Consider the following 27,753-nt stretch of genomic DNA (forward strand, 5'->3'; position numbering starts at 1 on the left):
TCTCTCTCTCTCTCTCTCTCTCTCTCTCTCTGGCTTTGTTTGGCCCCACCCCTAGCTCTGTCCCTCTGTTTCTATTTGCTGTTTTGTGAGTCATTGTCATCATCTTTCATTTGTTATTAACCATGCGTGTGTGAGGCTGTGCGCACAGTCCCCGTGTTTGCAGTGGCTGTGGTAAAGGCTTGTCCGCTCAGCCACACCCATGCCCTCACAGAGGCGGCTTCTGTCGCCTTCTCCTCCGTGTGAGCCAGGCTTTCCTTTCTCAGCAGTGTGGGCTCACTGTATTATTCTTCACGCCAGCACCCTCAAATCCCCGCATTTTCTCTTTTCTAATAACTTCCAGCACCTTCTGTTGGCTCTCGGGACAAACTTTAAAAGATTCACGTGGGCCTGGGATGCCCCCACTTAGTTTATGGGTAGACTTGCTGGTTGACGTTTCGCCTCATTTGCTGTGTCAGTGTTCATCTAATATTTATCTGGATGTCCATGCTATTCATTTTTATACAATTTGATACTGACCAAGAGAAGGCACTATGTATATCCTAAGAACATTATTTTAAACAACCATAATTATAAACATCAGGACTTTGGCTTTTGTTATTGGCCCTACAGCATATATATTACGTCTACCCTGGAATAGTCCCTTATCTCGCTCCTTGACTCTGCCGAGCTTTTCATATTGGGACAATTCATTTATATAATGTCTCTTGCCGGGTTTACCTAGTCTTACCTTCTCTCTTACTTACCATTTCATTATTGGCCACTGTCCTAGCTTCCTTTCAACACGTCCATTCAGGTCAGTTGACCAGCATTCGAGAAATGAGTCACTACTTTTAGTTTTTTTTGGTTCTAGGAATTCTTTATATACTGGATGCAAGGGAGTTTATTTTGCATGTTTTTTTTTGCATATACCTCCCCACCTCTGACTTTACTATTTTTTAATGTCAATTTTAATGAGCAGAAATATTTCATTTTGATAAAGATTAAAGTATGTATTTGTTATGAGTTTTTAATGCATATAAAGATATTTTTGTTTATATTAATATCAGGAAAGTAGATGCCTATGCTTTCTTTTAGAAGTGTTACGTATGTTTTTCTTTTATGTTTATGTCTCTTTACCACTTGTCTATCTCTTCTCGTTCCACATTACTTTTTCCTTTTTATTCATGTTTTTGTTAACTTATTTGTGTGTAAGTGTGTATCCATCACATATATGCACCACAACCCACATGTGGATGTCAGAGGACAACTTGTGGAATCAGTTCTCTCCCTCCACCATGGTGGCTGGCCTGGGAATCGAGCTCAGGCTGTCAATCTAAGCAAAAAAAATGCCTGTCACCACCGAGCCATCTCACCAACCCTCCAGATGTCTTTCTAGCTTTCCTTCTTTCAAGCTAGCTAAATGTTTCAGTGTTCCATTTTAATTATCTTATAGCTTTTTAATGAAACTTCCTTGTACTAAATCTGTAGTGTTTACTCAGGGATTGCAATATTACCTTTTTAAAAGATAAGTTCTCACTATGTAGCTTTAGCTATCCTGGAACTCACTACATAGGCCAGTCTGGCCTTGAACTCACCAAGATCCACCTGCCTCCGCCTCCAGTGTGCTGGGATTTAAGAGGTGTGCCACCACACTGGCTGCAATATTAAATCTTTTTATTTACAATTTGATTTTATGTGTATGTATTTTTTGCTTGCATGCATGGCTGTGTACCACACTCATGCCTAGTAACCGTAGACGCCAGAAGAGACATGAGATCCCCTGGCAGTGGAGTTAGAGAAGGTTGTGAGCTGCCATGTGGGCGCTGGAAGTCAAACTCCAGTCCTCTGGAAGAGCAGTCAGTGCTCTTAACAACCCCCTTGGTAATTCTTAATATAGCACTGTCTATATAGAGTTAATACTGAACCACTTCATGTAAAACACAAGATGCTTGTCACAGTGTGGCCTCATTTACCACTGCACCTAAAAGGCTTAGTCTCATATCTGCATACCTTGATCACTTTCTTTAGCTTGTTGCCTTGCCGTGTTTTCCCATGTACTTTTCATCCCCACCAAATCTCATTCTGGTTTCCTCCATGCTAAAGAACTTTGACATCCCCATGTCTTTCATGAACAAATTCTTATTCCCACTTTCCCAGCTATTTTTATCTACACACTTATTTATTTACATATGCTTCATCACTGACAGATGACTTTTCTAGACTACACACCAGGTCACTGGGGTCATCGTGGCTTCTTTCTCGCTGATTTGAAGATGCCATTCCATCTCCTTGTCTCATCCATTGGTGGCCACTCATATTGCTGCCTGCCTACCTACGCTGGGTCATTCTCCTTTGAGTGCTGCCAAGACTTTGTCTTCATCTTTGCCCCTAGTGCACGAGGTCGCATCCTACGTACTCTGAGGGCTCTGCTCTGCCCGCGTGTGAGCAACGATCCTAACGTTTCCCGCCTCATCCGTACTTCATTCACAGTCTCTAAATTCCTTCTGCTTTCTTTTCCTCCTCATCTCTCCTTGCCTCCTGCCCTCCTCCTCAGCTACCAGTTTCAATCTGATGTGCTCTCCCAGTATCCTAAAGAACATCTCTTTGCGTTTTCTGTAGCAGTGTCTAATGTAAATAAATTATTATACCTTACACTAATCTAGAGATAATTAGGTAGATTGATATAGTACATATAGTTTTCATTGTATAAAGTATGTTTAAAATTCAGGTTAATTTACTTTAACGTGTGCGAGCGTTTTGCGTGCATGTGTGTATGTGCACTGTGTGCCTGCCTGGTACCTGCGGAGATCAGAAAAGAGCATCAGCTCCTCCTTGTAACTGTAACTATGGAGTTGCCATAGTTGTGAACGACTGTGTGGACGCTGGGAGCTGAACCAGGGTCTTCTGCGAGGGCGGCAGGTGCTCTGGACCGCTGAGTCTTCTCTCCAGCCCCACACGTCTTGGCTACTGAAGGGGAACTGCTTTCCTGCTCCTGGGACTCAGCTGCTCCTCTGTTAGCTCATGCTCTGCTAGTCCCATTGCCATGGGACACTGATGCTCTGTTCATGGTTTGTGGCCCCTTTTCCTTTCTGCTTCTAAGAAGGTCATTTCCGATGATTTATTTGATGTCTGTCTCTAGTCTACTGTGGATACTTTTCAGGGACTATTTCATTTAGGAAATGACACCTTTGTCTTTAAGGCTTACATCTGTTTCTCATGTTCTCATGTTCTCTTTCAGGCTGAAAATCTTCTGTTTACTCCACATTTTTTTTCAGTCCTCAAACAACTTCAATCCAATCTTTGTCTATTCCATATGCAATCAGTCATTTGGGTTCACTCTCTGTGAATTAATATTTCCAGTCTGACTATTGGTCACATTTTACTCTTTCTGTATGTGACTAGCACATCTGGATTCTGTGGTAGACACTGGGGGAAGCATTGTAGGAACTCTGGAATCAGCTATGCTCTCTGAAGAGTGTTGGTTTTGCCTACCACTCACTTGCCGAGACTCAACCTGTGAACCCGAACTCCTCTGTAATGGGCAGAAGAAAATCTCCCCTCATTCTCTGCGGCTTCTCTGATGTTGTCTTCTGCCTCCTTCCTTGACACATCCCCAATGTATGTACAATTCACAGGTGCCAAGAACTGTGGGAAATGGTACCTAGGTGTCAGCGCTTCTCTCCAAGGTCTTGCCTCCCTGAGATCACCTGCTCAGATTGTCCTGCCTTCTGTTCTTCCTTTAATCTCTTCACCACACAGACCTGAAGGGCCCTTGGGGTTAAAGTCCTGTGCATACTAATTCTTCCGCAGCCACTGCCTTCATTCAAGACCGATTCTAGTCTAATACCTACCTGCTCTAGGTTGCTCCTTGATGCCTTAAAAATATTCAAAATACCAATGCACAGTTGATCCTTACCTTTGCACCCGCTTGCTGTGAAGCGGGCCTCGCCACATTCACAGCGGCCCTACCCCACTTTTGAAGTGGAAGGATATTATTTTTCACAGTTTAAAATTCACGCTGGCAGTCACCTTCTGTCCGTGGAGCTTTCTGCTCACAATGCTGCTGCTCCTCAGAGAATACCCTTTCAGACAATGGCATGAAAGTTGGTGGGTACAGAGACCCCGACAAATACAGGACCCTGCCATGGGATGAAAAAGGATAGGAGGACTGGGAGGTGGTGGCGCACGCCTTTAATCCCAGCACTTGTGAGGCAGAGGCAGGCGGATCTCTGTGAGTTTGAGGCCAGCCTGGTCTACAGATCTGCTGCCAGGACAGGCTCCAAAGCTACACAGAGAAACCCTGTCTCAAAAAACAGGAAAAAGAAAGAAAGAAAGAAAGAAAGAAAGAAAGAAAAAAAGAAAGAAAGAAAGAAAGAAAGGAAGGAAGGAAGGAAGGAAGGAAGGAAGGAAGGAAGGAAGGAAGAAAGAAAGAAAGAAAGGGGGCTGGAGAGATGGCTCAGTGGTTAAGAGCATTGCCTGCTCTTCCAAAGGTCTTGAGTTCAATTCCCAGCAACCACATGGTGGCTCACAACCATCTGTAATGAGGCCTGGAGCCCTCTTCTGGCCTTCAGGCATACATGCAGACAGAATATTGTATGCATAATAAATAAATATTTAAAAAAAGAAGAAGAAAAGAAGAGAAAAAGAAGGGAAGGAAGGAAGGAAGGAAGGAAGGAAGGAAGGAAGGAAGGAAGGGGGAAAACATGGGAGGGGAAATACTGGAAACAGGTGGATGGAGACCAGATTGCAGTTGCCTTATTGTTTTGTTTTAACCTAGCCTCCCCTGAGGCTGACAGATGTCTGCTGCCAGTCTTGGAGTGTGGTGTAAAAGACCCAGGAGGGCATGAAAGAATCCATCAGGGTGGGAGCTGACCTGAAGGGCAAACGCAACGACTTCCATCTGTAATTGCACACCTAGATGTCTGCACCTAATGCACAGAACTTTTCCACTGGGTAGGTAAATTTAGTGGACTGGAACATTAAAGTGAACACATTGAAATGTATGCTTTGTGTGGACAAATGTACAGGGTTTTTAGTTGAATTTGCAGCTCCTGATAGGGCTTAGCTGTTAGCTGGGGAGGAGCCTGTGGTCACAGTCAGAGTGGAGAGAAGGAGTAGGGCAGCCCCTCTACATTAATGGGACTTCGCTGGAGCCTGTGGGTGCCCACATTACACTAAGTACTGCACACTGCCGAGGGGGCTGGAGGAGACCTGCATCCTTGTGAGTTAATCAGAACTCCTAGGAGGCCCTTCAAGTCCAAATTTAGCCTAAAGAATAGGTTTTCTTTGATAGGGACCTAACAGCTGTCAGAAAAACAAGGGCAGGGGGTGGGGAGTGCAGATGCCTGTTGTGGGCCCTTTAGGTAGAGAGTGACTTGAGGCTAATGCGTGTCTTCCTGTGGGACATCTTGCCCCAGTGTGGCTTTCCACTTGGCTTTACTGAGTCGGGGACATAACCCTCACGGGTCCAACATTGTTATAGCCGTGATGTCCCTCCCCTTCCCCCCGCCGAATGCTCTTGTGATAGAGACACTTCTCCATTTGTGTAGTCTGTGGTGGACTCGGGGGCAGCCACTGCTCTGTGATGATGGACATGCCCACCAGTTACCCTGCAGCAGCTTGAGTGAGGATTAGGAAGCTCAGGTGTCACTATTCTGTGATGGATAGCTGTAACCCCAAAGTGAGCCATTTGTTTGGTTTCATAAGATCATGTTGAGACACCTGCCCAGAGGCACAGCAGTCGTGCATGCTGGGAGCAGGATTGTACACGGACAGGAATACCTGGTGAAGAGTGAGCTGTGGTACCAACCGCAGTGCTCAGCAGGCTCTTGCTGTATGCTGGCTTCTGGGCCTGTGGTGGCTCTTCGTCACTGTCATCTCTGATGGGGCTTAGAATCACCGTGGAAACACACCTCTGAGTGGGTCTATGAGTATGTTTTCAAAACATAAACAGTAAATATAAAACAGTAGGTTTTAACATAACAGGGAAGACCCATGCTGAATGTGAGTGTCACCATCCCATGGCCTGGGGCCCCAGGCAGAACAGAGACAAAAAAGTGGGCTGAGTTTCGGCCTTAATCTCTGTCTGCTTCCTGGGGTGAGCGCAGTTGTGACCCACTCCCTTACACCCCTATTGCCATGGCTTCCCCACCATGACGGACTCTACTCTCAAACCATGAACTGAAATAAATGCTTCCTTCCGTAAGGTGCTTTTGACAGGTGTTCGCCACAGTGATGGAAAAAGCAATTAATTAATGCAGGTCTCATTGGGTTAAAGGTCTTCTTGCTTATCTTTTGCAAATGGGGAGCCTGAGCCAAGTGCTGGTAGGTTTTAGAATTCAAGTGCAACCCCAAGACATCCCAACACCCAAGTCTTCATCCTTTCCTATTGGTGGGAAGAGAGCTGGAGCGCAAAACCTGAACAGGTGTTAAGATCTGCCCGATGGAGTCCCGTCATCACTGGGCACTGCTGTCTTCCTGAGTCTGCGGGCTCTTGTGGCATCTCCTGGTACTCTTCATTAACCTCTAGGGGGGTTAGAAAGAGCCACACAGGTGAAACTAGGTCCCTTCTTCTTCCCCCTTGTTTCTACCTGCTCCTGACCCTCTGCCCTATGTGGACTCATCATTCCATTTGGGAGAAGCAGGTCTGAGCCTTTGGGCTGCTCCAGGATCATGGGATAAAATCAGGGTGCCCTCTGCACATCTACCCATGGGGGCTCATGCATGCTCACTCACACGGCCATACATACCCTCAGTAATTCCTGTCATTGTCACTTTTCATCTGCCAGAGGTGACATCACAGTTTCTGAGGAGTTATCTCTTCTCAGTTAGTCGGCACATCTCATCAACCTTAAACTCCCTTTCTCAGTTGGACAGTCCCTGGCAGCCTTGGCCCTGGCATGCTGGCCAGATCCCAGACACAGGGATGTTTGGTGGGCGGAGCCATCTCAGTGGGAGATTCTGTACTTTGAACTCCCTGGCTTCCCTCAATCCCATCCAGGACATCTCAGAGTGCACAGATGGGACCATCTCAGCCCCCCTCCCCTTCTCTGGGCAACACCTGAGAGAGGCAGGGACCACGCTGGTCTCATCTGTGGCCGTACCCCAGTGGCTCAGAAGCACCTGCACACTCGAGTGCCCAGCCAGTGTGAGCATTCAGAATGAACGCTCTTCAGTACCTCAGGCAAGCTGATAAACCAGCCAAGGTCACGGGTGTTCTCTCCTGGCTGGAAAACAGAGCTCTCCGGGATGGCACGAGACAATTGGTGATATGCTACTCTCGGTGTGTGGTTTGCGGTCATTGTGGTTGATGCCAAGATGGAGGGATGGAAAACCCCTGCACTTCCTCCTTTCCACCTCAGCAACAGCCCAGGCGGGTGATCACTCCTCCCACCCTCACCAGGTTCAGGCTCCCCTCTGCCCTAAGGTCCTTCCTCCATAGCCTCGCACCCCAAGTCCCCTGGCAACTCCTCGGCTTCCAGTTGTACCACTGATCAATAGGCCATGCAGACCTCAGCGATGGCTGACAATGCTGACATCTTGGAGGCCTTTGGATGTGGGAAGGTGTGTCACAACCTCTGGCCTCTTTGGTCGCGTCATCTGTTACCTTGACTATGAACACAGAGAGTGGTAACGCGGAGTAGAGCGGTACCCACGATGTGAGCAAGTGCCGTTGCCATCTCCGCCTCGCTCTACGCGCAGTGAGAGCAGGAACGTGATGTTCCGTCAGAAGGCTTTTGATAGAACTAATGTTCACATCAGCTGTTTCCGAGAAGCCAAACTGCATGCAAATTGAGAAGCTAAGCTTTAAAAAAAAAAGGGTTTTCTTTTCAGCCTTTAAGAAATCAGCCAGAGAACTGAGTGATGAAATTAACTAAGAACACATACTGCTCTTGCCGAAGACTCCATTCTGTTCCCAGCACCCACGGCAGATGGCTCACACCAGCCTGTAACTCCAACTCCAGAGGACCCAACACTCTCTTCTGGCCTCTGCAGGCACTTGATTGCTCCCTCCACCTCTCCCCTCCTCTCTTGCCCCTTCTCTGTCACACACACACACACACACACACACACACACACACACACACACACAAACACACACACTTTTAAAAAACAATAGATGTGGGGCACATGCCTTTAATCCCAGCATCGGGAATGTACAGCTTTGTGTCAACTTGACACAAACTAGAGTCATTTTGGAAAAGTGAACCTCATCTGTTAGGAAAACATGCCTACCAGATTGGCCTGTGGCAAAGCTTGTAGCTTTTTCTTGTTTGATGATTAGTCTGGCGGGGTTCAACTCGGTTGTAGTATTTGACATCCCTGGGCTGGCATCCTATAAGACAGCAGGCTGAGCAAGTCATGGAGAGCAAGCCAGTAAGCAGCGTTCCTCCATGGCCTCTGCATCAGCTGACTCCAGATTCCTGTCCTGTTTTGAGTTTCTGTCCTGACGTCTCTTGTTGATGGACTGTGTTGTAAAACTATAAACTGAAATGAACTCTTTCCTCCGCTTTTGTTCATGGTGTTTTATCACAGCAATAGAAGCCCTTTAAGACAGGAGGGAAGAGGTAGGCAGATCTCTGAGTTCGAAGCCAGACTGGTCTACATAACAAGTTCCAGCCCAGCTAGTGCTGCATAGCGAGAACCTGTCTCCAGTGCTGGTGAGGATGATGAGAAGGTTTAAAGAACCAGTCTGGAGGGGGACAACTGTGCTAACATTTATATTAAAGGCCACTTAAATATGAGTGCCAGCTCCAGCCCAGAGCCCTGTGCATGCTTCTCTTCTTCTGTTGGATTTGTTCATTCTGTTCCTCTTGCCATTTCACCGTATGTGCAAGCCAAACTCTGAGTTGGTTAATCAAACATTTGAACCTCTCTTTCTTCAGTATAAGGATTCATAGTCACTCCTAGTTTTGTTTGTTTGTTTTTTTAAAAAAAGCTTCCCAGAGAGAGTCTGCTGCACACAAAGGGAATGTGCTGTCTCGGGTTGGGTAGGGGAGGCAGGGATCTAAGTAGCACTGATTTCTGTTGCAGGATTATGGATGAGGAAATCAGGTACTTTTATTTAGAAAGAAGGCGAATCCATATAGATGGAATGGTAATAGTAACGGATGACTAACTTGGAAGTGATCTAGCGGGCACGGGTGTGGGGTGCAGTGAAGGAGGATAATTTTATGTGGAGCTCACTGTACGTCTGTATTCGCTTGGAATTTTCCCCAAGTTCAGAAACAGAAGGCTCAATGTAACTAATAGTAAGATATTGTGTAGCCGTTCAGGTAATACTTAGGAAGAATTTTAATCAAGTCGTATGCTACAAGAATCAGAAGTCAAGTGTCTTTGTGTGTGTGCACGATTAACAGGTGTAAAGGTGGTTGGAAAGGCTAAACTGTTCATTATTTTTAGTTGGTAGGATCATGAGTGTGTTTTCTGCTCTCTACATTTTCCAAACTTGCTAGAGGAAAAACAAACAATTTCTCACAGTTTGAGGGGAACTTTGAAAGTCTCCGACCTGCCTCTGTGTTGTGTTTTCTGTGAAACTGAACATCAGTAGTTAGAAGGGCGCTTCTGTGGTTGCTTGCTCCCCATGTGGCTGTGAGCCTGGCCTGTACTGTCCTCCCCGCCCTCGGCTCTGACTTTCCAGAGTTGTAGACAGGCAGAAGCCGTCCCCACCACCATGGCACTCATAGGTCACTCGGCTCCACGCGTTCCTCTAACACGGGTTTCCTTCTGGTTTTAGTGAGCCGGACATGATCTCCACGAGGGTGATGGACGTCAAGCTTCGGGAGTCTGCTGAAGGCCTTGGGGAGGATGGCACAGGTGAGTTCCTCTCTCCTCTGCGCTGGGGAGAGGCTGAGTTTGCTTGGTGGGAGCCGGGTTTTGTGGCTTCCTGCGTGGAGAGGCGTGTTCAGTCCCCCAGTGTGCTTGGATATCCCCAGCCCTACGCTGGCTCCCGGAAGACAGCCTTACCGTTTACACCACTTGGCAGCATTGCTCTCTTGCTGGGGCTTTGAATGTCCCTTTCCTTTTCCTGGAGGTAAGCATGGCCCTGTATTTGACTTGAGAGCAAAGAAGCAGGGGCTCACCCGGAGCACCTGTGCTTTGATGTCAGAGGCAGGAAGATCATGAGTTCAAGGCCTGGCTCAGCTACATATAGAGCCAAGGTGCCAGGGCTAAATGGATTCATTTATCACCCAACGCTTTCCAAAGGTATACGTAGGAGGTTTTGTAAAGCACAGGACGAGCTAATCCTCCAGATAAAATAATTACATCAAGAGAACCTTTGACCCTTCTCTTACGACTTTTACGGGGCCTTTATCTTAGCCCCGGCGAAGCCAGCTTCCATCACTGTGAGTCATCACTTCAGAACACTTTCTGATCCAGCCATGGGATTGCTACTTATGCCTTGATACAGTTGTGAAATCAATATTAAAAAAAAAACCACTGATCTCCCTCGGTGCACATTTCCCTGGGGTTTCAGCCATCTCACTCACCTCATGCTGGCAAAGCTCTCCAACCGCTCTTGTTTAAATTCAGAATCCCACGAGTGATTTCCTTTGACTTAGGTCAGGAGCAATAACTCCCAGTGCTACCTGCAGACACTTTACCCCAGTGAACACTGGGATTTCATATATATTTCGTATATGAAGATAGGTTGTTCAGTTTATATTAGAAACATTTTTTTTCTGCTCGTATTTCAATAGGTACCAAATAAATCCAAATACGAGGTGAGAGTATTTTAAGATTAGCCTTCAGTTGGGGAAAACGGTCATTCAGACTGGCTATCGGGACACTGAATTGGTGCTTTTTAAAATAAGAAATTGTTATATAAGTATTTCACTCTCCTCACCATGAATCTCTTCAGTAGATGCCAGTTTGGCCCTCATAGGTCACCATGAGGAATCAGTCTTAGAAAATGAGAGAATCTAAGTTTTGTAGTTTTGCTTCAAATAACAAGTGAATTGCTGTCATCAGACCAACTTTTCCTTTTCTAAATTTTGAAAATTCTAGATAAGAAAATGAGTTGGAAGGAAAATAGTAACTCATAGAGATCAGTGGGAACATTTTCCTTTAGTCTTTTACTCAGAAAGGTTGAATCACATTTTCTTTTTCTTTTTTTTGTTTGTTTGTTTTTTTGTTTTGTTTTGTTTTGTTTTGTTTTGTTTTTCGAGACAGGGTTTCTCTGTGGTTTTGAGCCTGTCCTGGAACTAGCTCTTATAGACCAGGCTGGTCTCAAACTCACAGAGATCCGCCTGCCTCCGCGTCCCAAGTGCTGGGATTAAAGGCGTGCACCACCACCGCCCAGCTCTGAATCTCATTTTCTTGTGGGATAGAACATAGGGGGTGGGGAGAAGACGAGATGCAGGGCCTGAGGAGACCCGGCTAAGAGAAGGCCTCCCTTTGATGGGCTGCAAAGGTGGGGTGGATGTGGAGCTCAGATAAGTCAGCCTCCTGTAAAACTGTGCCGTCAGTGGGACAGTCCAGAGAACCTCGACCCTTGTACTTGGGTCAGTAGTGCTCCTGAGATCAGGCATCACCCCGTGTCCTGTGCAGAACACACCGTCATCTTGAAAGACTGTCCAACTGCCCTGCCTAGACTAGGGCACTTGGGAGGTAGAGATTGGAACTTTGGGCATGAAAGGTCATCTGTAACCACATAGGAAGTTTAGTCATGGAAGGTCATCCATAGCCACATGGGAAGTTCAAGGCCAGCGTGGTATACAGTAAGATTCCCCGTCCAAACAAACAAACCAGAGAAGAGGGGCTGGAGAGGTGTCTCAGCAGTTAAGAGCATTTGTTACTCTTGCAGAGGTCCTGAGTTCAATTCCCAGCAGCTGCGTGATGACTCACAACCATCCGTAACTCCAGTTTTAGGAGATCTGATGTATGCACATGGTACGCTTACATACGTGAAGGCAAAACATTCCTATACATAAGATAAAGTACAATCAATGACAGAAGAAAGAGAAGGGAGAGCAGGAAGGAGACAGAGAGAGAAAGAAAGCAAAAGGCAGCAGCAGTCCGCACTTCACAGATGATCCAGAACAGCTGCAAGTGTGCTACAGATGCCAGACTCTAACCCTTTCCAGAGAGGAGGAGAGGACATTCTTCTCCCCTACAGTGAGACCAGATTTCTCAGATTCGACCCATCAGTCCATAAAAGATAATTTTATAAATGGAAACTCATCAAAATTTAAAACCTTTTCTCTGCAAAAACACTATTAAGAAAATAAAAATAAAAGTCACAGATTGGGAAAACTTTAAGTCAGACTGTTTAAAAATATATATATAGCATATGGGCTGGAGAGATGGCTCAGTGGTTAAGAACATGGCTGCTCTTCCAAAGGTCCTGAGTTTAATTCCCAGCAACCACATGGTGGCTCACAACCATCTGTAATGAAATCTGGTGCCCTGGCCTGCAGGCACACATGCAGGCAGAATACTGTATACATAACAAATAAATAGATATTTTTAACAATTATAGCATACATTTTAAACTATGTGACATAAAATAATTATAATAATAATAATAATAAACAAGCCTAATTTAAAATTGAACAGGTACTTTAAAGATGGTTTACCTAAGAATATGGACAAATTAGCAGCATCTGTTTTTATTAGGTGATACAAATTAAAACTGTAACTTTAAACTAAATTAAAACTTTAAAAAAAGCCGGGCAGTGGTGGCACATGCCTTTAATCCCAGCACTCGGGAGGCAGAGGCAGGCGGATCTCTGGGAGTTCGAGGCCAGCCTGGTCTACAAGAGCTAGTTCCGGGACGGGCACCAAAGCTACAGAGAAACCCTGTCTCAAAAAGACAAACAAACAAACAAACAAAAAAACTTAAAAAAAAAAAAAACCTGACAAATACTGGTCATGATGCTGTTCCTTGTAAAATACAAAATATTTTGAAAGACATTTTGGCAGACCAGGCAGTGGTGGCACACACCTTTAATCCCAGCAGCAGTCAGAGGCAGGTGGATCTCTGTGAGCTCAAGGCCAGCCTGGTCCACAGAGCAAGTTCCAGGACAACTAGGGCTGTTACAAAGAGAAATAGTTAAACACACACACCCTATGCTGAAGTATTAACCAAAGGGCAATGAAAACTTATATTTACACAAAACCTGAAAGTGACTTTATTTGTGATTGCCAAAAGTTGTCCGGCTAGTCAGCCAAACAATAAGTATATCTATATAATGAAATATTACTCAGCAATAAAAAGGAATGCATTATTGGTGTCTACTAACAATGTAAATGAGTTTCTAGGTGAAAAAAACCAGAATCAAAAGGTGATGTATGTATGGTGACCCATCTGCACACTGTGACTTGACCCAGAACTCTTAAGAGCAGACCCATGAACAGCTGCATGTTAAGGATGGGAAGCATGAGGAAATGGTACGGACTGGTGGTCTGCATCTGGATTGAGGACACCATTGCTGCTCTACAGATGCCATAATTTAAAATAATTTAAATGGCATTGCAGATTTTAAAACAAGTGGATTTTTTAAAGTAAAATATACTTAGTAAAACTTCAGTGTTCGGAACAAGATCAGATTGCATTGGGTCAAGATCATACAGGGAATCAAATGGAATGCAGAGTGGAATGTTGAAAAGATGGGAAAAGACAAAGATGGAGCAAAGTGATAGCCTGAAGCATGCATTCACACCTAGGTGATAGCCTGAAGCATGAATTCACACCTAAGTGATAGCCTGAAACATGCATTCACACCTAAGTGATAGCCTGAAGCATGCATTCACACCTAAGTGATAGCCTGAAGCATGCATTCATACCTAAGTAATAGCCTGAAACATGCATTCACACCTAAGTGATAGCCTGAAATATTCATTCACACTAAGTGATAGCCTGAAGCACCCATTCACACCTAAGTGATAGCCTGAAGCGTTCATTCACACTAAGTGATAGCCTGAAGCACCCATTCACACCTAAGTGATAGCCTGAAGCATTTGTTCACACCTAAGTGATAGCTTGAAGCACCCATTCACACCTAAGTGATAGCCTGAAACATTCATTCACACCTAAGTGATAGCCTGAAACATTCATTCACACCTAAGTGATCACCTGAAGCATTTATTCACACCTAAGTGATAGTCTGAAGCATCCATTCACACTTAAGTGATAGCCAGTGACATCCATTCACACCAAGTGATAGCCTGAAGCATCCATTCACACTTAAGTGATAGCCAGTGGCATCCATTCACACCTAAGTGCTGGCCTGAAGCATGCATTCACACCTAAGTGATAGTCTAAAGCATTCATTCACACCTAAGTGATAGCCAGCAGTATGCATTCACACCTAAGTGACAGCCAGTGGCATGCATTCACACAGGCTCAGAGAGGAGATGATGCCCATGAATTTTCTAGGATTGTTAAAAAATCAAATAACAACAAAGCAATAGCCCTGTCCACAGATTTAAGACGCCCCATGAGGAATCTGAGAGACGGTTCAATGCTTAATAATATTTGCCAGCTACTCTTGCAGAGGACCTGAGTTTGGTTCCCAACCAGGCCACCTGAAACTCCAGCTTCAGGCCATCTGGCACCCTCTTCTGGCCTCTGCAGGTACTACGTTTGTACAAACATACCTAAATAAAACTAAATTAATGGAGCTGGGCAGGGGTGGCGCACGCCTTTAATCCCAACACTTGGGAGGCAGAGGCCGGTGAATCTCTGTGAGTTCATAGCCAGCCTGGTCTACAAGACAGGCTCCAAAGCTACAGAGAAACTCTGTCTCAAAAAAATAAAATAAAATAATCAATTAAATACAAGAAACCCAGTGACTCCTAGGAGGGATAATTAAAGGGCAGTAAAAATACAAAGGGAAAAAAATGTAGAAAGCCAAAGTTCAAATTAAAAAACCAATTAGTCCAAGGAAGGGAGGACTACCTTCACAGGAACAAAAGGAAAAGTGGTGGCCCATGTCCTAACAACACAGTAGAACCCACAAAACTGTGGCTCGTTAGAAAAATAACTACCAACCTGGAAGGCCAGTCCTGAGAAGGATGCGTGTCAGGACCAAGGGAGACACGTAGATATTGTCAAAGACCTAAGTTTGCCACTGATACACCCTTAAAAGTTGTGAAGTAGAAATTGACATAAATAAATAAATAAATAAATAAATAAAGCCATTTCTCTCGCTCTCTGAAACTGTTAGGATGAATTTATTTTTTAAAAAAATAAAGATTTAAAATATAAAAACAAAAATAAAATGGTATGTCTGAGTTGTCATCTTTAAAACAGAGAAGAAAATGCATTGTTTTCTGAGTACTGTGGAAAGCCTATGGAAACTGTCAATATGGTACACCATTATTGATTGAGGTTTCTGTCCTGCCCGCTTCCCACAGTCATTAAGTCCCAAAGAAAACACACAGAGGTCTACATTAATTATAAACTGATTGGCCTAGTAGCTCAGGCTTCTTATTGCTCTTATAACTTATATTATATTATGGTACTATTATATTATTATACTTGTCTGTGTTAGCCACCTGGTTTGATACCTTTTTCGGCGAGGCAGCACATCTTGCTTGCTCTGTGTCTGGGTGAAGACTGCAGACTACGCTTTCCCCTTCCCAGAATTCTCCTATTTTTACTACCCCACCTCTACTTCCTGCCTGGTTGCCCTGCCTATACATCCTGTCTGGCTACTGACCAATCAGCGTTTATTTAAAATACAAGTGACAGGGTACAGACCATTGTCCCACAGCACACCATAAAGTAAGTCTCAACAGATTTGAGCAGAACAAAATTCAGAGTACATTATTTCACTGCAATGAAATTCATAACAAAGAGATAGTGGATTGCCAAGTGCTTGGAAATGAAGACATGACTTTTGTAGAACTCACAGATCTGAAAAGGTATGGCCGCAGAAACCAGAAAATACTTCTAATCAAATAATAATGAAAACACAAACTTCTGTAATGTTTAGAACTTAACAGATCTAGAGAGAAATGTTTCCTGAAATGTATTTATTAGCAAAGCAGGGAAGGTTCAAAAAATTGTAGGTGTTCAATCAAACAAACCTTTAAAAGAAAATAAATATCAGGGCTGGACCTGGGGATATTGCTCAGGTAAGGCTCGCGTAGCATGCTGGAGCCCTAGAAGAGCCTGACTCTTCGGGAGTCATCAGTGTAGTTGACCCAGGAAGAAGGAGGAGGAGGAAGTACAAATAGTTAACCCTGGGCATGAGAAAGGAGGCACGGCCTCAGAGCCTGCGGACACCCACCCATATGAGTGTCATTTTTGCCAGTAGCTTTGACATCTTGAGACGCAGATAAATCCCTCGGTAAGTGAAACAACAGAACAGACTGGAGAAGTAGGCAAGTGATCAGTCCTGCATCTGTTTAAGAAGCTGGCTCACAATTCTTAGGAAAGGAAGAAATCAAAACCAGCGAGATGGCTGATTAACTCTTCAGGTGGTTAAACTGATCCAGGAGTCTGTACACAAGCAATGCCTGCAGAGACCAGAAGAGGGTGCCAGGTCGCCCGAAGCTGGCGTTTCAGTTGGCAGGAAAGGGCACAGCTGTTGCGTTCTTCGTAGCCGCCTCCTTCCCCCACTGTTCATGCCCTGAGCACACCTGGGTGTTAGGTCGTTTATTTGTCCAGGTCTCCAGGGATGCCTAATAATTTGTTGACTATCGGGAGGCCAGGTGGTGTCCCTATCAAATGCAAAGAACTCCTGAGAGTCTTTCAGCGTAAACTCTGGACGGAGCACCATCTGCACCCAAGATAAACATTTCGTGGTGTGAAAGGAAGTTTCCACTGGATGTTAAAAAAAACTGCCATTAGGAAGTTGTCCACTGTGGAGAGACGTTTGCTCCAGTCTTGCTGGCAGGATCTCAGGTGAAGGCAAGGTCACGTGAACTTCCCAGGGGACCATTAGATCATTAACTGACCGTTTAATCACTTCCGTTTGTAAACTTATTTATTTGCAAACTTCTGCCACGTCACACAGCATGCTTGAGCTCTCTGACTCAGTTTCCCCTTGCTGTCCTGTCTTACACATACGCAGAAGGGAAAAGTGGTGAACATGGCTGAGTTGCCCTGGCAACGTCATGGGCTCCTGGGTCTGATAGGCCCTGTGGGTAAGAATGAAGGTGACAGCTAAGGCGCTCAGGCTGGACGCAACCTCTCACCTAGGGAAAGCCATGGTTTGCTCCTCTTTCTCACCCACTCCCACACACAATTTTAAAAATAAAACAAATCCTTGGAAAATAATGTTCTTAAGAAAATAACTTGGGTTATCATCCAGCCTTTGCCTTATCTGCCATGTGTACGTTATGCCTATTGACGTTATACCATATGAAATGGTATGCCTATTCCAGAGACTTAAAGAACATGGAATCAGGTGAGAGGAAGCTGGCTTGGGTTTGATCCCTTGCTCATGCTCCTGCGTTCTTGGCTCATTTACTGAGATCCTAAAGATGGAAAACAAGGAGTTTGGGGAGATGGCTCGCGGCTAAGAGCACTGACTGCTTTTTCCAAAGGATCCCATTGCCCACATGGCAGTTCACAACCATCTGTAAATCCACTCCTGGGGAATCCGGTGCTCTCGTCATGGTTACACAGACATACACCCAGGAAAAACATGTATACACACAAACTTTTAATTTTTTAAAAAGATAGAAACCAATATGTGTTTTGGGGGGCACAGGCCTTATAGGTCATGTGCCTCTGTCACTGAGTCCTTGCTTTCTTGACACCTGTGCCCATCACACACCTGCGCTCTAATACACATGCCCGCTGATCTTTTTTCTTTTCTTTCTTGTTGTCTGTATAGGAAAGAAAAAATCCAAGTTTAAAACTTTCAAGAAGTTGTTTGGGAAGAAGAAGAGAAAGGAATCGCCCTCATCCACAGGAAACAGCACCTGGAAGCAGAATCAGGCCAAGAGCGAGGTCATTGCCATTGAGTCGGGGCCGGCGGGATACGACTCTGAAGATGAGCTGGAGTAAGTTGCCTCTGTGTGCTTCGGGCTTGTGAGCCTCAAGGAGGAGGGGGCACTGGGCCCAGGAGACGTCCATCACTCTTACTCCAGTGCCTTGGTAGCTTGGCAGGCTCCTGGGCCTCCTTGCATCCTGGGCGATCCCCTTAGGGAGTTCCTCAATGTGGGGCGCGCGTTTCTTAGCCTTCCAAACACAGGGATGGACGACGGTGGGGGAAACCTGATTGTGCAGTTGCTACCCACTGGGTGCTGTGAGTATTTAAAAGTCCAGAGTAACGGGTGCTGGAGAGATGGCTCGGTGGTGAAGAGCACGTGTTGCTCTTGCAGAGACCTGGGGTTTGTTTCTCAGCATCCACATTATGACTCACAGCCCTCCGGAACTCTTAATTCTGAGGTGTCCTGTGCCTCTAAGGGTGCTGGACCTGCGCATGTAGCACACAGAAATACACGCAGGCAAATCCCTCATGTGTGTAAAACAAAATTTTAAAAAAATCTGAAAACAACCTGTAAATTCACCGTGAGGCCTGGGGAGATGGTTCTATGAGGTCTCTAATTCCAGAGCTTCCATAGCCAGGTGGGAGACAGAGACGGGAATCCCCAGAAGCCTGTGCGTGAGCTGGCCTAGGTGCAGTGGTGAACAACAACAGGCCATGTCTCAAACAAGTTGGAAGGCAAGGACTACCCCCTGAGGTTGCCCTCTGACGTGCAGCTGGGCACTGTGGATCTGTGCACCAACCTGCACCCCCCCCCCCAGATATGTTTAAGTGTATGAGGTGATGCTATGAACCATCACAGAAATGAGCAAAATCAGCCACAAGCCACCTGGGAGCCTGTCTAGTATCACATGCAGAAAGGGCAGCACTGGGATGCAGACCCTGGTTTAATTTAACCAAGAGTGCTCAAGGAACTGGAGCACAATGTGGGGAGCACTGAACTTAGCCGCTGACATCGAATAAGGGCGCATGCGCTAGAACATGGCCAGCAGATGGAGAAGTGGCTTCTGGTTGTCTGGGCTTAATCAATTCAGATACACTGGGGATAGACATTCAGGCAGCCCTTGTGGACAAAACTTTGATTTTTCTAACTTGTGTTTCATCACAACACAGCCATGTTGTCTCTCCCCACTACCCCCACGGTCATGTTTTGAGCTCTAGAAAAGAGAAGTAGCTTGTAATGTCTTTTAAACATCCACCCTCCTTTCGGGATAAAATATCAGAAAGAATGGCGGTGCTCTGGAGACAGGGACAGGGCAGCCCGTCTCTGAAGAGGAGAAATTACACTGGCCACTTGGTGGCACTAGATGCCTGAAGATGGAAAATAAGAGTTTGAAGTCCCTCCCCTCCTCCTCCCAGAGCTAGTTAGAAGCAGAATGGGCACGTGGGTACCTTGTAAGACTGTGCACAATTGTGGAGGTGCTGAAAGGCAGTCCTGGCTAGCCCCAGGAGAACTCTAATGGCCCCCCCCCACTTCCCGGTGTTCAGAAACAAGCCTGGGAGTGATCCATCCAGCCTCAAACAGGAGCATAGACATGGGGGAATGCTTCTCATAGGAACCCAGGGAACATGGGGACAGGGTGGTTGATATCTGTGACTGCTAGCACCTGGTAGGAACATGATTGTCATTCGTTAATAAGAAAGGGAAGATGGAGGTTGCTAGTTAAGATTGCATGTGACTTACACAGGAGACCTGAGTTGGGTTCTCAGCACCTTCAGCAGGTAGCTCACAGCTGCCTAACTCCAGCTCCAAGAGACTCAACCCCTCTGGCCTCCATGGACACCTACCAGTCCTTACAGGCACCTGTACTCACGTGCACCCCTCCACACCCTCATACATAATTAAAAAGAAAACTTTAAAGGTAACTAGAGATGGGCTACAATGAGGTCCTGGAAAGAACAATGACATTATCAAGGTCAGCACTGAGGAGGAAACCCTTTCTTAGTCTCTCTGAGAATCAGCCACTAGCCTCTGCAGCAACTTCTATGAGGCCACGGGCAGCCTATTGTGCTGGGTGTCTTGGTGCTGGCTTCGTTGGTGACAGCCCCCTCTGGGTCCTTTTGCCTACAGGACGTGCTGTTCTCTGCATCTGCTCTCCGTCCCCCTGGGATACAGCCTGTGTTCTTCTAATTCTGTAGAAACTCATGTTGATCTAGAGTAGCAGTTCTCAACCTGTGGGTCACGACCCTTCGGGGTCACACATCAGCTGTCCTGCATACCAGATATTTACCTCACGATTCATAACAGTAGTGAAATGTACAGTTATGAAGTAGCAACGAAAATAGCATTATGGTTGTGGGGTCACCACAACATGAGGAACTGTATGAAAGGGGTGCAGCATTAGGAAGGCTGAGAACCACTGCTCTAGAGGCACGCTGAGCTTGGGCTGCCCCTGATGTATCAAGAGGCCCATACGCTTTGAGCATCTCCAATCCGCTGATGCTGCAATCGACCTCTGGATCCTCGGTGGTCAGCGTCGATACTAGACCAGCCCTCACCTGATGCTCTTCACAGTGTGGTGGACGGTTCATTTCCTCTGCGAAACTGGAGCATTCATTTCTGTTTCTACATTCATTTTGCATTTTGCTAGCTTCTTCTGTGAAGAACTGTCCTGTGTCAGGGGCTGGAGAGGTGGCTCAGCAGTTGAGTAGCTGCTACTCTTGCAGAGGACCTGGGTTTAGTGCCCAGCACCTCATGGTGGCTCACAACCATCTGTAACTTCAGTTCCAGAAAGTCTGATGTCCTCTTCTGACCTCCACAGGCACCAGGCAGGCATGTGTTGTACATATATCTAGGCAAACCCTCGTGTATGTATAAATTAAACAAATATAAAATAAGAAAATAGCTTTACGTCGTCAACTTCATGATAGCCTAAATTACAGTCTATTCAGGGAAAACAGAATGATGCTTGTTTTGCTCTACCCCTGGAGTAGTGCCTGACACCTTCACATGTTCTACTAGTGACCTGAAAATTAGGCTTTCTCCTCACTAAAGGATCGTTGTGAACACTGTTTTTTTTTTAAATATTTATTTATTTTATTGAGACAGAATTCATGTAATCTGTAGCGCCTGCACTATGGGACGGTATGCGAGCCAGGAACTAAGCTGGAGACTTAAAAACACACACACGCAGACAGACAGAGACACGGGACACGGGTCATCCTCGATACAAGACTGCCCACTTTATTGTGCTCAGGGGTAGTTTATGAAGGGCTCTGGCCATGCCCCAGCTCCCGGGCTCTTTCAGCTGCAGATTCATCAGAACCCACTCCCCTGCCATCAGGGTCTCGGGCTCAGAACAGCTGCAGGCTGCTCAGAGCAGAGGAAAACAAGTTGTTTACAAGAAATTCAGAGTCTGGTGGTCCGCAGTCCCCAAAACTAACCCAGACTGGCCTCAAATTCATCATGTAACCAAGGACCACCTGAACTTTTTTTTCTTCCCTCCATCTTCAGCGCCCTGGGATTATAGGTGTATGCCACCACAACCATTTTTATGTGGTACTGCAGGCCGAACCCAGGGCCATGTGTTTGCTAGGCAAGCACTCTACCAGCTGAGCCACTTATCAACTCCAAACAAACTGACTTTGAATATATTTGATTTGATCCATAGCAATCTTTACTCATTGTGTCGCGCTGGGCTATCAAGGGTCACTTCCCATTAGCTCTCTGGCTCTTTTGGTCCTGAACCCAGCCATCTTCGAGCGGTCCCTTGCTTTCCTGTGCAGTGAGCCATTCCAGGCTGATGCTGGATATTTCCTGGCTTGGATATTTTTCGCAAGCTTTGTTTCCTTCCTTTTAAGGTGAAGTTGTCTCAGAGAGCACGTTGTGGTCATGATTCAGTGGTCATGAATGCTAGTTGGCTACCATGGCTTCTAGACCTCTCATGGGTTGGAGTAGGAAATGGGTTTATTTTTAAGAGAATTTTGAGCAATTCACTCACTGACACAGTTCCAGGAAAGATGAAATTTCTTACTTTTTTTTTTCTTTGTATTCTGTCTTCTGTTATACTGAAAAACATGGACTTCAGCAAAACTTCTGTTTTCCTCCTATGGCAGAGTAACTTCTTTTCCCCCTTCTCTATCAGGATCCTCCTGCCTCTGCCTCCCCAGTGCTGGAACTACAAGCATGTGCCATCGTGTCTGCCATAAAATTAGGCTTCTTTTGTTTTTGTTTTGTTTTCCTAGTCTTAGAGACTTCCCTTTTTGATTGATTTTGTGTCTTGTTGTGTAACACATTAAATAGTTCCAGAGACAAAGTGAAAATGTTGTTACCTTTGGCCCTGTTTCCCTATCTAGTTCTTTTCTTCCCACTTAAACCACTCTCGTGTATCTTCCATATACCATTTTTTATTTTAAAAATTATTAGTAGGCACGTGAACATGCTCAGCACATATTTGAATATATACCCATCCTCCTCTCAAACACAGCTGATGTACCACAAACACACTTCTGTCTCATGTGTTCTAGTAGATGGAAGTTTCTGTCTCTCCCAGTCCCACACCTGTTCAGCCCCAAAGAAACACACAGAGGCTTGTATTAATTATAAACTGTTTGGTTTATTAGCTTAGGATTATTATTAACTAGCTCTTACAACTTAAATTGACCCATAATTCTTGACTATGTTTTGCCATGTGACTTGGCACCTTTTCTCACTAAGGCATTCTCATCTGGCTGGTGACTGGCTCTCTGCCTTTTCTCTTCCCAGAATTCTCTTAGTCTGGTTGCCCAGCCTATACTTCCTGCCCAGCTACTGGCCAGTCAGCATTTTACTAAACCAATATGTGTGACAAATCTTTACAGTGTACAAGAGCATCATCCCACAGCATGTTCTGTTTTCATTTAGTGTCCTTTGGTAAGCCCATGCCAGTTCAGAGTACTCACCCTCTCAGTCACCCAGCCCTTCATCAGACAGACTGTAGCTCATTTGTTTTGGCACCTACTGAAGGACATATATGTTGTCTATACATTGTGTAGATGTTGCAACAATGAATGACCATGTGCCTTTGGCCTCTTGAGTTTTTTTCCTCCTGTGTCAGTGGCCTCTTCCTGCTGCCTCTATTTCTAGCTATATCTGGACCAGAGGTGTTTGGCTGGTAGTTATGGTTTCTAGGGGGTGGCCTAGAAACAGGCTGTTGATTGTAGGGAGTAAATCTAGGTGTGTGTGTCTGGCCTTAGCACTGGGAGTTGCTCTGAGCTGAGACCTTCTAAGTGCCTGTGTAGATACCCCATCTGGGAACTCTGAATTTCCACTTGCAAGCTTGCTATTGCAGCCTAGAAAGGAAACACCTTTGAGCCAGGTGCTCAATAAAAGAGCACTTTCCTCGTGCATGCGTCCGTGTGTGTGTGTGTGTGTGTGTGTGTGTGTGTGTGTGTGTGTGCACGCACGCTCACATACAGTACTACTAATGCAGCTGGATATGCTGCAGGGGGATGGGCCACACCTCAGAGTCCCCAGTGTCCCATAGAGGACAGGATGCCCAAGGAGGGCAGGGTGGGGCTCCCGTGCATCCAGAGGCGGCTTTCCTTCCTTCACCGACAGCCTCAGTCATCTCCTTCCACCTATTATTCGGGAGGCTAGGAAAGTCTGACAGCTAATTCCCACATCCTCTGAGAGCATTTTATGACTGTCCTGTGATTTCAGTTCCAAATCAGGTTCTTGGGGTTGGAGCCGGGCTTCCATGCTTCGGGTCACAAGTGCAGTGGTAGGGTGCACAAACCGTGCCAGGGCAGCAAACAGGGCTGTCTCTGCAGACTTGCCCTTCTTGCTTCAAATGGGCCAGAGGTGTGTGATCCGAATCATCTTGGCCAACAGCCTTCAGTGCATGGTGGGGCTGCCCATTAGCTTAGCCCACAGTTCATAACCTCCCCCTCCCAGGACATCTGGGACAGAGTCCCAGCCAGCATCAACCTTCCCTCTCTAAGTTTTGCAGTCTTGGGCCTCACACTTCATCAAAGTTTGTTTTTTTCCACTAATTAAAAACAAAAATCTCCCACAGCCTTCAGCTATCTTCGGGGAATGCCCTTCTGTAGAATGCACTGTCTAGTGTTTGACCGTGACTGTGAATGACAGAGGGCTAGGAGAATATGTCATTCATGTACCCTCTTTCTCACTCTCATTCCCTAAGATCGGGGATTAATGGAGGTGGGCAAAAGCTCATAGTGACTCTTTTTCTCCTAGGGAGTCCAGGGGCACTATGGGCAACCGTGCCCTCTCACACGACAGTATTTTCTTTCCTGAATCGGGACAGGACCCTGCTCGGCCTGTGCGGGTGTTTTCCCAAGAAAATGTGTGTGACCGGATCAAGGCTTTGCAGGTAAGTATTTGCTTGGCACCGTCACTTGGGTGTCTTTCCAGTGTCAATCCAGAAGTTTCTAAGGGATTTCAACTTAACAATTCGATACAATTGAAAGTGGAGTTGCCGAGTCTTCACAGTTCTCCTCTGACAGGCAAGTGAGCCCCATGATGAGGGATGCGCTGCTGGGATGTGACTGCCTAAGGAATAAGGACAGCAGTGAGGGAAATGTGGGCAGGCACTCATTCAGGTCAGCCCTCTGCAGTGTGCAAGAGTGGCTGAAAGTATTTCCTGAATGAATGAATCGGAGCAGGAAGGCTTGTTATTGGTGAAAAAACTAAGGCTGGCTGCTGTTCCTTCAATCTAGTTAAAGATACAATGTAACGTGAAAATGGGGCCACCGCCTCCAGGAGGCATTCCTATCAAGAGGGCGGAGGAAACTGGTATAAGCTCTGAGGATGACGGACTGCCCCGGAGCCCCCCAGAGATGTCCCTGCTGCATGACGCGGGTCCAGGCACGACTATAAAGGCAAGTGCGGTGTGTGCCCTCGAACGTTTCCATCCACGTCTGCCGCTAAGCGTTGCTAGAACTCTGGAGGCCCTCCGTGCCTCCTGCAATCTCTCCACGAACGAGAGAGGCTGCGTACTATCATTTTGTGTGGTTGTGTGGTCACTCTGATGCCATCTGCTCTGGGCCTTGTCTTGTCTGAACAGATGCCCAGATCCAGACTACTTCTGCAAAGGGAACTAGCTGCTTGTGTGTCTCCCTGCTATTGTGACATTGGCCCAAGGACGAAGTGAACAGTAAACACTTAGTAGCACTCAGCTCTATGCACCAGTCATAAGTGAAGGAACCTGTTGGTTTGGGCAAATCCCATGGGGCCCTTTGGGAAAGCAAGGCAACCCGTGACGTTTGACCAGCAGGGTCTGACTGCAGTCACTGGAGAAGTAATTCTAAACACTGCCCTCTTCATAGACTCTCTCATGAATAAACACCCCAGCACACTCTGATGCCATGAGTTTTTTGTTTGTAATAAGAACATTAATATTCGTATAAGGTATTCATATATAAATGATAAAAAACAGATGGCCATTTTCCCAATATTAATAAGCCTTCTTGCTGAGGGCAGAAAGAATTTGAATGATCCAAATTATATTGACCCATGAGAAACAAATAAAGAGCAGAGTTCGTGTTTGATAGCTGCGCAGCACACCTGCCTTGGGCATGCTTGGATCACATTCAACCCTGGCCAGGGCATGGCTTACAGTGAAACTATAGAGTTTCACCTCCGGGTTGCTTGGAATTGTATTAAGTAACCACTTGACTCTGGGACACAGATGTTCCTCCTCCCTCTTTCCCCCACGCGTGCTGGTTATTTTTTGTAGTTGTGAGCTCCCAGAATATTACTGAGGAAAAGTCAGAACTGTGATGTAGCTGGTTTTAAGTCATCTCTAGGGTTGGAAACTGCCATAGAACTGCCCAGAAGAATCCCTCCCAGAACTTGGTTTCAGGGTGAACATATCCCTGCTCACAGTGAGAGTTGGGTCTAGGAACAGTAGGCTACCCACACCTGCTCTCCCACTTCAGACAGGGCTAGGTGATAAGAAGGCGGTCTGTCCAGTTGCCTTGTTCAGTGAGTTAAAGCTGCACCTGAGAACGCATTAAAACACTTCCCGTGTGCGATTCCATTGTCCCTCTCCCAGTTTAGATAAGGCTGTGTGTGCTGGGCTCTGTGGTGAGGAGATTCCTATTGGGAGCAGCCTGGCACTGACTCATCTCTGACTTTGCCCTCCTTGCTGTACCCCTGGAGCCTCTGGCTCCCACAGCAGCTGGCTGTGTCTGCAGTTGGCTGGATCAGGCCAGAGGACCAGCTTCATTCATTGAAGAAGCAGCTCAATTCCAAACCTGATTGCCACTGCACAGATTTTAATTAGCCAGATGGCGGCCACTTGTGCTGGGCCAGCGCTTACCTACTCTTTTATTCCTCTGGTTATTATTGTATATTTTAAAAAAAATTTTCTGAGGTTTCCATCTGTTATTAGATAGTATATCCAGTCTACTATCATCGTAGGAAACCAAAATTTGAGAATGGTGATGTATGACTTTAATCCCAGCACTTGAGAGGCAGAAACGTGCAGATCTTAGTAAATTCAAGGCCATCCTGGCCTATATATTGAGTTCCAATACAGTCAGGGCTACACTGAGAGACCTAATCTCAACAAACAAACCAAAAATGTAAACTTAATGCTGATATTCAGTCCAGTGCTCCAATAGGAACGGGCAGGTTTTTGTTTTGTTTTCTGTGTTTGCTTGCTTCTTAAAGGTGGCAGGGTTGTTCTTAAAGCCCAACACAGAGATTCTCGCTGTGTGTTTGCTCCTCGTCTGGCCTGCATGTGTTATAGTGTCTGTGCTTTGTCGTGAAACACATCTTTGCAGGATAGCCAGCACTCCAAGAAGGGGCTTGCTGTATTCAGTGGCGTGGGGCTCCCTGTATTCAGTGGGGCAGGTATTTTGGAGTGATTCATTCTTCCACATGGCTGCCAGAGGCCCCTTCCCCACTTGGCAACTCATTTGCTCATTGCTGACTGTCAGTTCCTCCCCGCTGAGGTGTAAACTAGTAACACATCTGTAGCTTAGCTACAGGTAGCTGGAAGCCAGGCTCCCCTAGAGGTTGCAGAGACCCTTTAGAATGAACAAAGAAAGCACCAGAAGAAAGGCTGCGCAGAGGGCTCAGCGCTTCCTGTGACCTGCACCCCTGAGAGCTCACTGCTGGGCTGCATTACCAGCTCCATGAAAGTGGCAGGTCCCTCCACCCCTGGGAACACTGGGCTAGTCTATTTTGCTGGTGAAAGTTGCTATGGAAAGTCTCCCTGTTAAAGAACCCTGTTCACAGGGCCTTGGGGTTGGCCCCCAGCCTTTGAACTCCCAGCCATTTGCTCTAAAGGGACATTTTAAAACATCCTCTGTCAAGAGCCTATTGAAAATATTCTTTCCCAGGTACAGTCCAAAGATAGCACAGAAGCTGGTAGGACAGCGGTCTCCACCCTTTGTCACTAAATTAATGTTGGTGTGTTTGTTCCTTGTATCGTGAAGATCTTAGTGTCCTCATCGCGGCCACAGTCTCCTGACCACACAAGCGATGCCACCGTCTCCTCTCGGACCTTGGATGGCAGCCTGGCACCTGTGGCTGACTTCAGCCACCCTCCTGAGTCCTCCTCCTGCCTGGACAACTCTGCAGCTAAACACAAGCTCCTGGTTAAGCCCCGCAACCAGCGATCAAGTAAAATGAGGCGCCTGTCTTCGGTAATTGCCCTTCCTCCTCCGTGTAGGGGTGGGATGGGATGGGCAGACAGGACAGTCCCACCTACTGCCTAGCCACACAGTCCATATGAACACCTCCATGGTGGAGAAAACCACACAGGAGACATTAGTCTTGCTCATCCTTTGCACCTTGAATTGGGCATCTCTCTCATGCATAAACACCCTATTTAGATATCAATACTTGTATGGATTTATTCATTCTGCAAACACC

General features: G+C 46.1%; 1 protein-coding gene across 1 annotated transcript in view; it reads left to right on the forward strand.

Annotated features, from left to right (window-relative positions):
- The window catches only part of Cracdl (CRACD like), a 64,332-nt gene that overhangs the window by 12,625 nt on the left and 23,954 nt on the right, over positions 1-27,753 (forward strand). The window contains 5 exon segments of the mRNA XM_050134775.1: positions 9,716-9,795; positions 17,772-17,940; positions 24,106-24,241; positions 24,588-24,749; positions 27,315-27,524. Of these exon segments, the coding sequence (XP_049990732.1) occupies positions 9,716-9,795; positions 17,772-17,940; positions 24,106-24,241; positions 24,588-24,749; positions 27,315-27,524 (757 nt within the window).

Source organism: Alexandromys fortis, unplaced genomic scaffold (assembly GCF_014885135.2).
Source record: "Alexandromys fortis isolate MF-2015 unplaced genomic scaffold, M_Fortis_MF-2015_v1.1 scaffold_20, whole genome shotgun sequence".
Taxonomy (NCBI): domain Eukaryota; kingdom Metazoa; phylum Chordata; class Mammalia; order Rodentia; family Cricetidae; genus Alexandromys; species Alexandromys fortis.